This window comes from Botryllus schlosseri, chromosome 16 (genome assembly GCF_051294905.1).
Source record: "Botryllus schlosseri isolate E-star chromosome 16, Bs_hap1, whole genome shotgun sequence".
NCBI lineage: Eukaryota > Metazoa > Chordata > Ascidiacea > Stolidobranchia > Styelidae > Botryllus > Botryllus schlosseri.
Genome location: NC_137251.1, coordinates 11,222,587 through 11,239,188, shown reverse-complemented (window position 1 = coordinate 11,239,188; position 16,602 = coordinate 11,222,587). Strand labels below are relative to the sequence as shown.

Below are 16,602 nucleotides of genomic sequence, written 5' to 3'. Positions count from 1 at the left end.
AAAGTAACTCTGAAGATAACATAATTAGTGGCAATCAATGAAAATGAATGGTTGCCAGTAAATTCGGCCGTAGGTCACTTCGGCTCTCGGTAAATTCGGCCCTCCGAGAATATTGTATTAAAATGTATTACCAACCGTTAACATGAATTAATTACATAATTATACTATTATCGAGTGATTTGGAGGTCAGGGTATGCGTAGATCGCGTAATCGCGGGAGATAGCGCGGATATTCACGGGGCCGAATTAACATGGTAAATTCGGCCCTCGGAGAATTTTGTATAAAAACGTATTGCCAACTATTAATGTGAATTAATTACATAATAATATCATTATCAAGTGATATAGAGGACAGGGTGTGCGTATATCACGCAGTCACCGCAGATAACGCGGATATTTACGACCACGGTGAAGTTAGGGTTGCCAGTGAACTCGGCACTTGGTGAATTCGGCCGGACAAACTCGGCACTTGGTGAATTCGGCCGTCGGGAAATTTTGTAATAAAGCGTATTCTATTAACAACTATGAATATGAATTTAAAGTGTACCAATTATGGTGATAGGTACCGCTACGCGATCTACCACGGCACGTGATTCTTCATTATCTGATATATATATTTAATGCATTTTTATTACAGAATTTACCGAGGGCCGAGTTCACCAATGGCCGAATTCACCAATGGCCGAATTCACCAAGTGCCGAGTTCACCAAGTGCTGAGTTTGTCCGGCCGAATTCACCAAGTGCCGAGTTCACTGGTAATCCACTTCTACGGGTCTTGAGCAAATGAAAATACTAGTAATATCGCTATGTTAAGCATTTCTGCTCACGTTGTTCAGTATTCCAAGTTATTTGTTGCCACTGAAGTTCTTGACCCAAGCACTCCTCTATGTAAATACAAGCTATGTAAATATATCGTCTAGTGTAAACAGTCTTCAAGTGGCAAAATTTGTGTAGTTTTCGAAAAGGCGCTGTACATCAAATTGTTTCCTTCCACGACTTCCAGCATATAGCTAGCCTATATGGCTAAAGTGGAAGAGATTTGAATTGGCCGGAAATGTTTGCAGCAACCTTGCTGAATACACAAAGCGACCAGAAAATATGAAGGGAATTGTAATGCTGATATCTGTAAGTTGAACGTGAAAACGGTAATGAATAAACGATATATTTAATTATTTATTATATATGCTATAAGGCTATATATCAGTGGTTCCCAACCTTTTTCGTCGCGTGGACCCCTTGGCCGATATTTTAGCCAAAATTCCCCACTTAGAAAAAGTTGCTTGGTGACTAAAAAAGGTGCTTTTTAACGCACAACCATTTTCTGACGGAGCAATATATGCCCAAACATATTTAGATATACCCAAACTATGTCGAAAGCGGACCGCATTACACTTTGGTTAAGTACCGCCGGCTACTTCCATATTAATTATTCAACACTAGGTGTATTGTTATTTAGAAATTAATTGAATCAAAAGAAATTAGGTCATCACTTTCCGTTGTCATAATCGTTGTCTAAATGTGGCCTGTTTTTTACCTGTCGGGTAGCTCCTGACTATAAATCACCAAGTTCGCTTTTGCGATGGCGTTGAGTTTAATCGATCAATTTGGTATCTTTTTCACGTTATCTCAGATGTTGGCTTAAAAAAGTTGATCATTTCCGCAGCGGCCTTGTTTTTCTGAATTCGGCATGACTTTTCCCTGCTTGGTAGCAATTTGGTTGAGAGGCTGTCGCGGGCTCAACGAAATCGTCTCGCGAACCTCGCTTTTTCAGGGGGTAGAATTTCTATGGAGAGGAAAGATTTTAAAATGCATTTAAAGATATATCCAGCTAATAATCCGATAAAAGAAACATACAATTACAAAGACGAACTAGTTTCATAATTTACAGTTCTACCATGAAAGTCCATAAAACCATAAAACTTGTGAACCCATCGTACCATGCGTTACAACCAGAGGTGGTCAAAGTAGTCAAGAAAGCTACTCAAGTAGAAGTAGAAGTAGCGACGAAAAAGTCTACTCAAGTATGAGTAGAAGTACTTTTCCCATAAGCAACCTAAAACTACTTGAAGTAGAAGTAGAATTGACTGACTTCAAATCTACTCAAGTAAGTAGTTGTGAAAACGATCCTTATTCGTTCGCGTGGATTGTCAAAAGGTGCAAATTGAGCTATGCGAAAGGTCCCGAGCTTGATTCATATTGATGCATACCAGGAGGTATCCAATTTTCGACGTCCGCATCATGGGATGAAAATGTTAGTATTGATATAGAAATGCGATACTAATCCTCTGCATACTCGAACAGCACGTTTTAGAAAATATCATGGTATCGCGCCCGCTTCCACATTATAAGGCCCGCAGTTTAGTCAAAGAGAAATACGGAGAAGTTTTATTGGATACGGTGTAAACACCTTGCGCGATTAGTAAACGTTAATAAAAAATATGGTGGATCGTAAAAATGCCATATTGTGTAGCTTTATTCTCGGAAATTAAAGGCATTGCTACCCTTGCTTTTATACGTCAACATGTATGTTATCCAGGCAAAAGAACTGATATTAATTAGAACTAAACGTATATGATACTGGGAATTGAAAGTGAAATATAAATACTACTTCTAAAAGCGGATAATGTATTTCATGTCTTTAGTCCAGAAAGTTTCAAAGGTAGTATGCTACAACAGCTCTAAAACTAAAAAAAGTCAGAGACCACTTTTCCAGATTAGGACACGCCATGGACTGCTAGATTACGATATGATAAGTAAATTCTAGATTGCGAAACATCAGTTTCCAACGTTATGATGAGCCATATATACTGTGATGAAATATTTCATATGGGCGACGGGCGACAATGCTGTGTGAACGGAACCACACCAACCCGCTACCTAAATTATATTCACCGATGCTTTCGTTAAATCATACTGCTAGTTACTCTGTATCCACGGCGCGCGAGGCGCGACAAGAATTCTGGGCTTTTCTGAACTTTTATGAAAATTAGATGTTGATACTCTGTGAAAACAGCCCCGAAATTCCTCAGGCTATCTTCCTGATTGGAGGATTAAACTACTTTTACTTGACAAACTAAAAATAGCAAAAATTAAGCAAGTAGATCACAAAACATTATGAAGTAGAAGTAGTGAAAATCAGACCTACTTGAGTAAGTGCCAGAAGTAGAGGAAAACTACTTGAGTACTTCGAAAAAGTAGAAGTACTTCGTTACTGACCACCTCTGGTTACAACCCTGAAGCCAAATTCCCCCCTAAAAATTTCAGAATTCCCCCCTGGTTGGGAACCACTGCTATACATGTGGTTTAAAAATATATACTTCATAATAGCCTATACATTTAGAATCACTGTTGGCTATCCGGCCATTATAGGCCTATGTATGCTATAATATGGCAAAGTGAAATTGGTGGAAACGTCACAAACAACTTTCTGTTTAATTTCTAGTTATTCTATGCAAGAAATCCTTCTGTCACACGCAACTTGTTGGCGAAAAAAATGGCTATCTAGTCAATCTGCAGCCGTGAGGCATCTCGACTCAACATCTCATGGCAATTATTATGCTAGCAGGTGCTAGCTAGGTCTGGGAAATATTGAGTACTTGATATATATAATATTTATTGGATACTTCAGTGATTGGAGTAGCAGGCATCAAGCCAAGTTTTTGGGTACTACAACATAGCAGTAAGAATAACTTGAAAAGTTGAAATTATGTAACTTTCCTGCGGCCACAAATAAAATAATGCGAGTCCAACAGCATAAACAATTTGATATTTTTCGACCTTGTCTATTTAATAGAACTTTGTGTCAATGCTGCGGGTCAATCACTAAATTCATGTCTAATTTTGAAGAATGGACTCATTTACGGCACCATTTGTCATAACCCATTCATTAGTGGAGATGGTTCTTGCAATTTTGAATGCTGTCACCTGTGACAACTAACGAAAGCCTCCTCCCGATCTACTTTTCAAGTTAATTACTGCAGTAATTTTCAGATTTGCTGTTTTCTACTTAAAGTACTTTAAATATGTCCTGAAAACGGCTCCTTTACCTTGTAATTGAGTAGAAATTTACGGTATGATGTCTAATTATATGGTACTTGAGTATCGTCAACGACAACTTTGACTGCTGAGAGCAGTAGGCTATGCGCCATACGAGTAGAAACAACATGCACTAAACCACAAACATGTACAAGTACACAGTACAGGTACACATAGTTGCATACGAAGGCAGCGCTTCTGTTTAGAAAAGGGTATTATATATACAAATCTACAACAGATCTGCAATTTTGTTTTGCAGACTGCGCTATTTCTGTTCGGCCTGTTATCTGTGGCATTGGAGATCGGGTCGTTTTTGTATTGCGACTTCTGCGCCCGAACATTGATGACACCTCAGAGACTCATCTGTGAATGGACCTTCTCTTTGCAAGGACTTTGGAGAGGGGGCTTGGTAGGCCTATGCCAATATACTTATTAGACTATATTTCTACTTTAGAACCCAATTTTCTGCTTTATAGAGTAAGGACTGTGCAATACTGGTTTTCATAGAAACTTTCCCCCTCGCACACACATTTGAGGTCTTTACCTATTCCTTATCATAGCATGCAGGAAGCGGCCTATATGTATGCTGCAGCGTTGATGCATTGTAGATTTTAGTTTTTTTATGATCGCGGTCATTTGTTTGAGAATATGGCGATGATTCAACTCAACTGTGTAGTCAATTTTCTAATCAACTCGACTTTTACTTACGGTAATCATTGGGCCTAACTTGACCAAGTCATATGACTTGCTTAACTGTGTGACTTGGTTCGAGTAGTATATTTTGATTATCTTTCTCTGGCATCTTGTAGATGTAATGGTAAATCTTGGCCCAATGCTTCCGTTGTATTCACAGCACAAAACAAAGTTCTTCTGTAGGACGTATTACATATGAAAACTTCCAGAAATTTCCGTAATAATCGCACAAGCGTTACTCAGCTACACTCATCAAGAATTCGCTAACATTAAGTGTCATTAACTGGTATGTAAAATACAGGAATATTTATATATTTCAAGTGAGGTTCAATACTTGGAAGTATCTCTTGTGGCTGTCTATTGCTTGTGACGGAATACACATCATACTAAATTTCATGAACACTCAAACTCACCATACATGATTTTTAAATTACTCGTGACGTAAAACAAAGACCCGAACTGAGATTCGATGGTTTGTACCAAGAATTGGACGCCACGATGAAGTGAGAATGACTTGAGTAGAAACCCAAAATTTCAATATGATTGTGACTTGGAACTTCATGACTTGAATAAAACCCTGTTACCGTAGACCTATATTGACGTCGAAATGAACCCGAATATTTTCGGCTGACACTCGTCAGGGGTAATCGTCAGCAACTAGTAGAGAATTGGAAAGAACATTGTATATCAACAATCGTATCACAAAATATGACGTCACCAGCATGAAATTTCGAATGAGAGAGCGTTCAATGTACTATTTTTAGGTGGTACACGAACTCCTTTTGTTGACAGAGTTTTGGTTGGTGTATTTTGATAAAAGTTGATTCCAAGGCACACAAATGGAATTGTGAACGGCCTCGACCTACGATTCGAAATCGGTCGTCTCGATAATTATTCGTCAAGACGTCTGCAGGACCGCATAAACCAACATGTCCCCAGATTTATCAGAACACGTGCGTCACGCGATGTGAAAAGCTCACCCTTAACTCATCCACTTAAGATTGATGCTGATCGATCAAAGGCAATTAATTCTGCCATCGGCAAACATCTGTTGGATAATCCGATTTGTGCGAATAATTATCGAGACGACCGATTTCAAATCGTAGGTCGAGGCCGTTCACAATTCCATTTGTGTGCCTTGGAATCAACTTTTATCAAAATACACCAACCAAAACTCTGTCAACAAAAGGAGTTCGTGTATCACCTAAAAATAGTACATTGAACGCTCTCTCATTCGAAATTTCATGCTGGTGACGTCATATTTTGTGATACGATTGTTGATATACAATGTTCTTTCCAATTCTCTACTAGTTGCTGACGATTACCCCTGACGAGTGTCAGCCGAAAATATTCGGGTTCATTTCAATATGAATATACTATTTAATTGTATATTGAAGTTCTGTACCTCCAAGAAGCTCTTCATATATTGACGTCATAGACAGACGCACATACTTCATGTTGTTGGCACACCCGCAACATAGCGAGTAATTGCGTTCTGTAGGATTATAGGTGTTGTCATTTGATTAACAAAAAAGATTTTTATATACTTGAACGCTGATGCAACACTTTGCCATGAGCTAAAGTCAGTCCTTTCATAGAGTTTGTTGTGTAACAATGGAATGACTATGTACACAGTACACATTATCAACGATAACAGGTCAAAAGGTTCGTTTGGCAAACATCATCCGCATATCTTTTTGGTATTTTCGAGAAGACCTGATAGGCTGAATGTATATAATATCATGTAGATAATTATATACAACTTGGATGCGCTTTAGGGGCTTCAATACCCGACAAATAAGCACTAGTGACGATGAAAACCTATTATGGCATTACTGATGGAGTACGGAAATTGCAACGTCACAATGCTTCAGCTACGCTTGAATTAGCTCGTTAACAGGAAATGATTCCACAAAATGTGGGGATGAGCACATTGTCAGGACGTCAGCTTGTGCTGCAATAGTTTTGCATTCCTGCACATATTTGCTCACAATTCCCTGAATTTGATGTCGATAACCTTGCATGGGAGTTGTTCCATTTGGAAGCAATCAATTTTTCTGCAGAAGAATTTCCGAAACGAGCTGTTTTTTTCAAATGCTGTTTGCTCTTAAATCCTATTCCGTAATTGGTGCCGAAGCAATCAAAATGTCATCGTCATTTGGATCTGTATGGCTATGTGAACATGACTTTTCTGTTTTTACTGAAACTGCAAACGAGACTGACTACTTTAAATTGATGACGGAATACGGGTATGTCTTCTCTTGCAAGTGTGCCTCACCAGCATTTGATAGTGTTTCCAGCTTGCCACAATCTATAAAAGTTTAGGAATCACTCCAATGAACCACTGATTTTGCAAGTTTCATATATCGTAAGCGCAGTCACTGTGTACACGGCAGGTTTTATTTGAACCAAGCCAACACCTATACAAGCCTTGCACTTTGACCTTGAACCAATGTGATTTCTAGATCTTCAACCTAATGATTAATATGCACTCAATAGGTTTCGCTTTGCGGCTTAGCCGGAATCATTCACGCATTCATTCAGACAAGATGCTGCGTAAGTGAATCTTCCATTGACAGTTTCGTTGTTGGTTGTACTAAAATCCTACTGATATCAACTTTCAGAATTTGACTCTGGTGATTATCTCTTGCCTGACAACGTTTTTCTCCATGGCCGCTACCGGTTTCGATATCATGAGATTGCTTCGCGTAGAATGGGTCAGGGACTCCATCCAGACTTTCACGTCGCAATGCCTTGATTCCAGGACTTGGATTAGTGAGATGCAATGGAATGTATTCATTAATTTGTCTCTTGCGGTTGGAGGATGCTGCTGTCTGCTTAGTATGCTTCTGTTCTTTGTGACGGGATGTATCCAGTGCTGCTCTACATTGTCAAGCACGCGGGTAAGGGACCACAGCTAACTTATAAGCCGAGTCTATATGATATAACATAGACGGGATACACTGATTTGACTTGTAAGGATTTTGAAGGCATTTTTTCTCATTATAAATATATTTGAAGAGCTTCTTGGAGGTACAGAACTTCAATATACAATTGAATAGTATATTCATATTGAAATGAGCCCGAATATTTTCGGCTGACACTCGTCAGGGGTAATCGTCAGCAACTAGTAGAGAATTGGAAAGAACATTGTATATCAACAATCGTATCACAAAATATGACGTCACCAGCATGAAAGAGAGAGCGTTCAATGTACTATTTTTAGGTGGTACACGAACTCCTGGAGTCGACTTTTATCAAAATACACCAACCAAAACTCTGTCAACAAAAGGAGTTCGTGTACCACCTAAAAATAGAACATTGAACGCTCTCTCTTTCATGCTGGTGACGTCATATTTTGTGATACGATTGTTGATATACAATGTTCTTTCCAATTCTCTACTAGTTGCTGACGATTACCCCTGACGTGTGTCAGCCGAAAATATTCGGGGTCATTTCAATATGACTATACTATTCAATTGTATATATATATTCCAAAAAATCTTCGAAAATTGCATGTAGGCAAACTAACTGTGCGTAATCAAATACAGAGGAAAATCCTGAGAATACGATTTGAATTTCATCAGATATCGAGTGGAAGGACAGAGTTGCATGATGAAACACAGACTACGGCGGATAATGGTGAAACAACTCCTCTGACTGGTGAGCTGACTGCGTAGTGCGTATAGTATGTGTTCGTATTCTCAATTATTGTAACATATGACTGAAAATTGCGACTCTGACTCGTGGGCGCTTTCATAAATATTGTGATTCTTACTCAATTTCTGGCTCTCCAGCCGGCATTAGGGTTTCTATATTTTGGAATCCGGGAATGGGGACACTTTCTACAAATCATAAAAGTCAGATTACCGTGCTAGAAAACTGCTGATTCTAAAATTTGTACTAAAATTTGTGATTGTGATTAACGTAATGATTATGTGTGTGCTCCCGACGCTCCTGCCACGCGATCGACAGAACGGGCTCGAGGGCGAGAGGACTGGTTGTGCGGTTTTTACTGAAACGTTTTAAATACATTGAACTATATTACAAGCTATCGCGGCACAATGGCGAATATGAAGTTAACTGATATTGTGAGGAGTTATGAAGATTATCCAACATCTGGTGATTTTGCAAAGTGGGTTGAGAAACTGGAACTGGTCGCCGAGCTGCAAGAACTGACGGACAAACTGCCAACTATTTTCCCATTGCTGTTGGATGGCCCTGCATTTGCAGTGTTCAAGCAGTTGCCAGAAGGCGACAGAAAGGATTACAAGAAGTCGAAACAAGCTATTTTGAACGCGTTTGGAGTGAATTGCTATGACGCGTATAGCGAATTCCAGCGAAGAATACTGCTGGATGAAGAACCTGTCGATGTGTACCTTTCCGACCTCAAAAGGCTTGCGCTATTGATTGGGATGAGAGTGGATGCATCCGAGGCGTTAATTCGGTGCGCGTTTGTAAATGGTCTCCCCCCAGAGGTTTCATGTCAGTTAAAGTCTGTAGCAGAAGTGGACAAAATGAATTTGAGTGATCTCGTCGCGCGGGCACGAGTAATAATGTCGGTCAGGAGCAGCTTCAATGTATCGTGCGCGGTCAGTTCGCGTCAGCGGAAGGACAACTGTTTTTTCTGCGGGAAGCATGGTCACTTTGCTAAAGAATGCCCTATTAAAGAGCCAAGAAATGACGGTAACGAAATGGCCTGGAGACAACCAAGATGTTTTTCCTGTGGTAAGCTTGGTCATATAGCTCGCCAATGCAGAGCCGATGAACGTCACAAGATCGCAGCAGGAAAATTACCAAGGAGAACCGTCAGCACCGGACGCGTTCTCCCGTATTCACAAGTTGGAAAAAAGGTGCTACCGTTTGTTGTGGTTTCAATTGGTGGAAAACCTCTCAAGGCTCTGGTGGACACTGGGTGCCAGCAATCTGTTGTTCTTGAAGACGTGTGTCGTCGTATGGGACATACCGTTTCGGGTCCGAGAAGGATTGTGGAGATGCTGAACGGGGAAAGCACTAGTTGTTACGGAGAGACCATGGTAATGATGGTTGTAGGCGAGACCAATGTCAGGGTGCAATGCTTGGTAGCCTCGGAGCTCGTATGTGCTGCTGGCGTGATTCTCGGTATTGATGTTATCCAGCAATTAGGCGGAGTATTCGTTGATTCAAATCTTGACGTGTGGTTTGGTGCAAAGGTGTGTGTAGCAAGTGCGGTGGCCGCGACGAATAAACGGTTACAAATTGACGATAAAGATTTCATTGCAAAATTTGATGGAGCGAAGTGGACTATGGAGTGGAGATGGGAAAATGGCGAGCCTGAGTTGACTAATCAATGTGGGGGATATCAGATGCCGTCGGAGTGTCGTACATCGTTTGATGATGAACTCAGCCAATGGATCAGAGACGGGTGGTTGGTGGAGTACGATCCTGCCCGTCACGGTTCCCACGGCGGAATAATTCCGCTGTTGGCGGTCAAGCAACCAAACAAGAAGCAGAAGGTACGGCCAGTGATGGACTACCGCGAGCTGAATTCCCATGTTATGAGTCACCCCGGACTCGATGCGGCAGTATGCCAAGAAAAATTGAGAAATTGGCGCAAACGAAGTAATCGTGCATCGGTCTTGGATCTCCGGAAGGCATACCTACAGATTCACGTGTCCGAGAGGCTGCAAAAATTCCAAGTAGTGCGGCATCAAGGAAAAGTTTACGTTATGACACGAATGGGGTTCGGTTTGAACATCGGCCCAAAGGTGATGACCAAGATCATTTCTACCGTATTGTCACTGGAAGACGACATAGCAAGGGGAACCGACCATTACATCGACGACATCTGGGTTGATGAGAATGTTGTAGCGGTTGAGAAAGTGCGCAGGCATTTGGCAAGTTATGGGTTAGCGACGAAGGATCCAGTTCCGTTACGTGATGCACGTGTACTTGGATTGCGGGTGAATGAGACCCAGAATGGAGTACTGCAGTGGAGGAGAGATGGTGATCTGCCGAGTTTGAACGGCCGCATGACGAAGAGAGGGCTATTTTCTGTGTTCGGCAAGCTCACAGGGCATTATCCCGTGGCCGGGTGGTTAAGAACTGCATGCAGTCATGTAAAACGACTTACTAACGAGATAGCGTGGGATGCGGTAATCCCGAATCCAGTTATGCATTTGGCTGAAGAAATCTTGACGAAGGTACGAGAGAACGATCCAGTAAGAGGGGACTGGAGAGTATATCGTGATGGAAGAGCGCAAATTTGGTGCGATGCGAGCAATATGGCGGTGGCATGCTGTTTGACCGTAAATGGGAAGGTTGTCGAAGATGCAGCATGGATGAGGAAAGAGGACGACGGAACGCATATAAATGTCGCGGAGCTCGACGCTGTCGTAAAGGGATTAAGTTTGGTGCTGAGATGGGGTTTCACTAATGTAGAAGTTGTGACCGACTCGGTCAGTGTGTTCCATTGGGTCAAGTCAATATTGGAAGATTCGCGTCGACCTAGAGTCAGTGGGCTAAGTGAAATGATTATTAAAAGAAGATTGGGAATTATCGCGCAGCTCTTTCAGGAATACTGCATGGAGGTCACAATCCGTTGGGTACCATCGTCGGAGAATCTCTCAGATGCACTAACGAGAGTCCCGCAACGCTGGCTAAAGAAGGTGTGTCTTGGAGTATACCGGCGTAATGAGAACGTGATTGAACAGGTACGGGCTCTTCATAACGTGCATCACCTAGGTGTGAATCGGACGCTTTTTGTGGCCAAAAGAAGCATTGGCGAAGCTGTTACTCGTGATGTTGTTCAACGAGTAATCAATGAGTGCAACATCTGTCGCAGAATTGATCCGAGTCCCGTGAGATGGGAACACGGGCAGCTTTCCGTTCCCGTTGTCTGGGAGCGCCTGGCACTTGACATTACTTACGTAAACACTCGACCATACCTGAGTTTGATCGACTGCGGGCCTAGTCGATTTGCGATATGGCGGGCGGTGCGAAATGAAACGGCCGATAAAATCATCCAGATCCTTGAACAAGTCTTCTCGGAAAGAGGTGCGCCGAGTGAAATTCTGAGTGATAACGGACCTTGTTTTACTAGTCAGAAAACGCGCCAGTTTTTGAACAGTTGGGGGGTGGAACATGTGTTCAGCTGCGCCTACCGGCATTCTGGAAATGGTATTGCGGAGCGGAATCACAGAACTATCAAAAGAATGGCCGCGAGATCTGAAGGTAGTGTTGAACGAATGGTGTATTGGTACAATCACACTCCGAAGTCGGAGGATATTGTACCTGCGGATAAGGTGTTTCGCTATGAATCTGGTTTGCCATCTTCAATGATCCGCGCAAGCAGAAAGAGATTGGACCGACAAAATAGTTCCAACCCATACCGAGTCGGTGATGTAGTGTTCGTGAAGCCACCAAATGCTCGATGTACTACTCAATGGAATAGAGGTGTCGTTACCAGGGTTGTCGCCGACGTGGTGGTCGAGGTTGACGGGATGAATCGACATCTTTCTGACGTTAGACTCGCCGTCGGGGATCTACCTAACCCACCAGGAAGTGTTACGACGCGCGAAATCGACTTGAATTGTAGCAGAGAAGATGATGCCATTGATACGGAAAACAGCGGTAACTCGGGTGAAGCTAATGACCCAGTCGGTACGGAAGAGAATATCACCGATGGGAATAACTCAGCTGATCTGGATCAACCTGGTGATGACAATGTCGACCATGATATTGAGAGAAATAACTCTGACCATTCGCGACCAAATCGGGATCGAGCGCCGCCACAATGGTTGGCTGACTTTTATGTAGGCTAGATGTTGAGTGTATCGATCTGTACTAAGAATAAGTGATTTTTTACATTTTGATTTGTTCGCGCGTAAATGCTTATGCCTTGTGATGATTGCATATACCTTGCAAGTTTTAGCCTTCAAGTACGAATTCTGTATGCTACAAATTCCAGTTATCATCGCTTTCGTCCATCGTTTGAGGCACACCCACACCGCAGTTTTTCGTTTTTGTACGCCAGTGTGTTTTGGTTGTGGGATCCACTTTGTGTGCTTCTAACAGCGAACGACTCGTGTTAATTTATTCAGAATTAGCCTATTGGCTTATATAGGCTAAACTGCGGGGTTACACTTAAAAGCTTTGAACTTGGGTCAGTGATCAATAGATCACGGGGGTAGGAAGACCAAATGACTCCCCGTCCCCGTCAATAGATCACAGGCATATATCGAAATTTAACTGCCAATTTGATGTATCGATATGTGTACACTGCGTATTTGTTTGTTTTTGTGTCCACATTTATCACGTTGACTTGGCTTCCCGTGCGAGCTTCAGACCAAGGGGAAGTTTGCCGTTTCATGTAGGCTATACACTGTTTTAGAATTGTTCACCTGATTTTCACGTTTGAAGTTACATCGTTGCGTTATGTGTTGGTTTCCCATGTGATCTTTAGATCAAGGGGAAGTGTGATTGTGATTAACGTAATGATTATGTGTGTGCTCCCGACGCTCCTGCCACGCGATCGACAGAACGGGCTCGAGGGCGAGAGGACTGGTTGTGCGGTTTTTACTGAAACGTTTTAAATACATTGAACTATATTACAAAATTCTTGTTGTGTTGACTGGAAAAAGGGTCGTCTTTCCGAGTCGACTCCCAATTAACCAATTTATCCACTTTTTACCTATACCGATGCGGTGTTGACTAAATAAAAAGGTCATTTTTCCAGTTCTACTCCCGAATGACCAGCTCCGCTTTTTAGATTTCGAGTCATCTATGTCCATTACCCTGGCTGTCAGAGCTATAAAGGAGGACATATGCAATATAATTTCGAAGAATAGTAAATTAACCACACTATTGGGATTTCGCCTATTGGTAGTGGTACTTGAAAATGTGACCAGAAACTGCTAAAAGTGAGGAAATTTAGTACATTATAAATGCGAACCATTCGATATCACCAAACAGGGTTATGAAAAGTGGGTTCAACAAGAATTTAACTGGAAACCGAGCACTTGGGCAGTCTACACAATGACTTGGTCTCGGACTTGACTCGGTGGTGAATTGAAAATGACTCTACTTGACTCGAGTCAAAACTATAAAATTGAGATTGACTTGTGACTCGGAGACTTGTGATTCGGTTACAACCCTGACACATGGTAACCCTACCAAACATGTCTTAGCTTTTATATTCAACTGCTCAACTACAAATGCTACTAAAATTTGTACAATAGAAAACTAGATGCGAGTCTAACTCTATCAACTCCATCTTGTGCCTCGTGCGTGCTGCAAACCACCCAGATTGAAGCAGCCCAAAGGCGTCAAGTGATACCGGGAATATTCCGTTCTCCCACAATTGCTAATACAGATATACTCAATATTGTATACTACCGAACGCATATTAGAGCTACGAAAAGCGAGAAATCTAGTGGCACATAATCGCGAGAAACGCTAAGAAAATCAATCACCCGCGGAATTAATTTGCAATGATGTACAAAAAATGTGGTGGAGGGTGGCCCCTTTTGCCACCCCTGGTTGCCCCAATGTGTCGAATATGTTGCTTTTTTAGTCATCGACTTGCCAAATTTCGCGGTCAGGCTAATTAAAGTTTTCTTTGACAATAAGTTACTCGGGCATTACATTTTGTGATAATTAGCCAATTTCGAAAATTAGCGCGAGGATCACATGTTGGCCACGCTTGGCTTATGCCAACAATACCTCTTTTGTCAACATCTGGCTGTTAATTCCAGCACATGAGGATTGTGAAGAGCAAGACTCGGGCTATTGTCAATGGGTATCTCCAGCTGCTAGCATCCGACATCTGGCCCCGGTATCTGAGCCGTGTCCCGTCGGAGATTTGATCACCTTTACTTCCGACGATGAAGAACAGCCGGCTTGCAGTCCGGCCGGGCAACTCCAAGTTACCGATCGGCAGAACCCGTTTGAACTTGTCTACTTCACTCGGATGCCAAATTGAACTACATTCACCTGTGCGTCCTTGCGGCCGTGGATGCGTTGGTCTTGAGGTGATCTTAACTGTATCTGCAGCTGAAGAGAGCATGCTGTCAACGGGTGCAGCTCGTATACGACACGATAAAGCTCACACCCATCTAGTATTGAACATTCCATCCGAGTTCAATCGATGTTATTAACCCTACCGTCTATAGCAGTGTTTCTTGCCGTGTTCGCTGATTGACTTTGAAGAGGAAGGAATACCCGGCCTCGCTGAAGGAATATCATGTAATAATAATTGCAACACTCTCCATATCGCTTATTTAATAGAAGTTTAGCTAGGTGCTCCACGCCTTTAAAGCGGTGGTATACAGCTACATTCATTTTCACGTCAAACGGCGCTGTGGCACTAGGCACTCTGTCGACCGAGAATAAAATATAGGTTACAGTACAGCGCAAGAATTCATACCTAAAGGTCTGGAAATTACTAGTCAAATATCAATAGTCAATAAAGTTTGCGCATTCCTGGTCTCAATTTAAAATCCTCTTCATGCTGTTGCTAAGAGTATGACATCTATCATTGCGAGGTGATTTGTTTATATATGTTTCAACAAGTGTTGTATGTTCATTGTTCACTGTTCAATTCTTTAGTATGTTATGGCTGCCAAAATAAGCATGATGTATACATTTTTAAAAATACATAGACCAGTATTCGATATACGCATCGAGTGCTTTCTGTGCGTAGGCTATACATAGAATCGCTCTTCTATCATGGCGTAAATAATAGGGTTACCATATTTTGGGAATCTGAAAAGATGACACCTTCAGACTTGCAATACCGAAGAAAAATTGGTAAATTTACTCGATTTATAGTTAGTTGCCTAAAAATAAAGAGGTCCTCACTTTCATTTGACTTCAAATTTACCCACTTTTTACTTAAAATTAGTGGTGTTGACTAAAAAAAGGTCGTTTTTCAAACTCAACTCCCGAAAGACCCGTCTGACCTTTAATTGAGTGCTGATTTCCTATATCTCAGTCTGTCCAATTTTCACATACATTGAACCAAAATTTTCAAAAAAGAGGACAAATCCTCTAATGATAGGACAGTGGTTCTCAACCTTTTTTGCCTCGCGGACTGGTAGAATTTCAAAACATGTCTGGCGGACCGGTGAACTGTCAAAATTGAAATGAAGCCAAAACGTTAAGTATGCAACCGTTTTTTTGCAATTATAGGATGCTAGAGAGTGACATTTAGAGGATTTTGATCGTATTTAATTATATTCATGATAGTATCCATGTGATTCTATGGTAGTGAGTCTGCCGAGTCGAGGTGAAATTGCCTTGTCCAGATAAACGTGCTACCGCCGAGAGTCGTTTACAGTCTTTCGAGCCGAAGGCCGTTGGTTTAAACGGCCACGCCAACTACAATAATATTCTTATCTTTGACAACATCAAGAGAAGAAGCGTAGGCAATCGGAGTCGAACCAAGCACCTTGTCGTGCTACCTTGCTGATTGCCCACTGCCGCATGACGCAGGCTACTCTGGCAACTACGAATACAATGCGTGCCGCAAGAAAACACAGTACAGCAGCTATACCAGCCATCCGCAAATCCGGGCCGAAAAAGCATTTCGTCAGCCCACCCCCATAAACGTTGGTCGTGGAGCCCCCGCAGGGCGATAAGCCAAACTTACGGGGGCTTCACCCCAAGATCCTACACTTGGGTTAATGTTTTCACCTGTACTTGTGACCACATCCATTGTACTCGGCGTAAGAAGAGAGTTTACGTAGCTTATCGCGACAATACCGAAAACTCTCGATCATTCCCGACTGAAGCGGTTTTCTCGCGGCCGAATTTTTGGCCCAAATTTCGGAGTCCCATATCTTAACCTAAACTTCATTCTGTGTGGATACGTCGTGGTACGGTAATGGCTGACGC

At 42.0% G+C, this 16,602-nt stretch overlaps 1 protein-coding gene across 2 annotated transcripts; it reads left to right on the top strand.

Annotated features, from left to right (window-relative positions):
• Window positions 1-15,384, top strand: LOC145459450 (uncharacterized). Of its 2 annotated transcripts, none has more exons than XM_080338083.1 (6): window positions 1-755; window positions 4,295-4,444; window positions 7,228-7,284; window positions 7,353-7,631; window positions 8,316-8,391; window positions 14,463-15,384. In XM_080338083.1, exons 1-6 carry the CDS (start codon window positions 678-680, stop codon window positions 14,687-14,689), a joined length of 867 nt encoding a protein of 288 aa, XP_080194209.1. In that variant the 5' UTR covers window positions 1-677; the 3' UTR covers window positions 14,690-15,384. The 2 variants fall into 2 exon arrangements, with proteins under 2 accessions (XP_080194209.1, XP_080194210.1); XM_080338084.1 differs by lacking the exon at window positions 1-755 and adding an exon at window positions 789-1,125.
• The last annotated feature ends 1,218 nt before the right edge of the window (window positions 15,385-16,602 follow it).

Excerpts from the sequence above, each read along its gene's own strand:
- LOC145459450 (XM_080338083.1), top strand. The coding sequence starts at position 678 with ATGGCCGAATTCACCAAGTGCCGAGTTCACCAAGTGCTGAGTTTGTCC. Across the intron at positions 4,445-7,227 it reads GACTTTGGAGAGGGGGCTTG|GTTTCGCTTTGCGGCTTAGC; the intron begins GTAGGCCTATGC and ends TGCACTCAATAG. Across the intron at positions 8,392-14,462 it reads TGAAACAACTCCTCTGACTG|CACATGAGGATTGTGAAGAG; the intron begins GTGAGCTGACTG and ends TGTTAATTCCAG.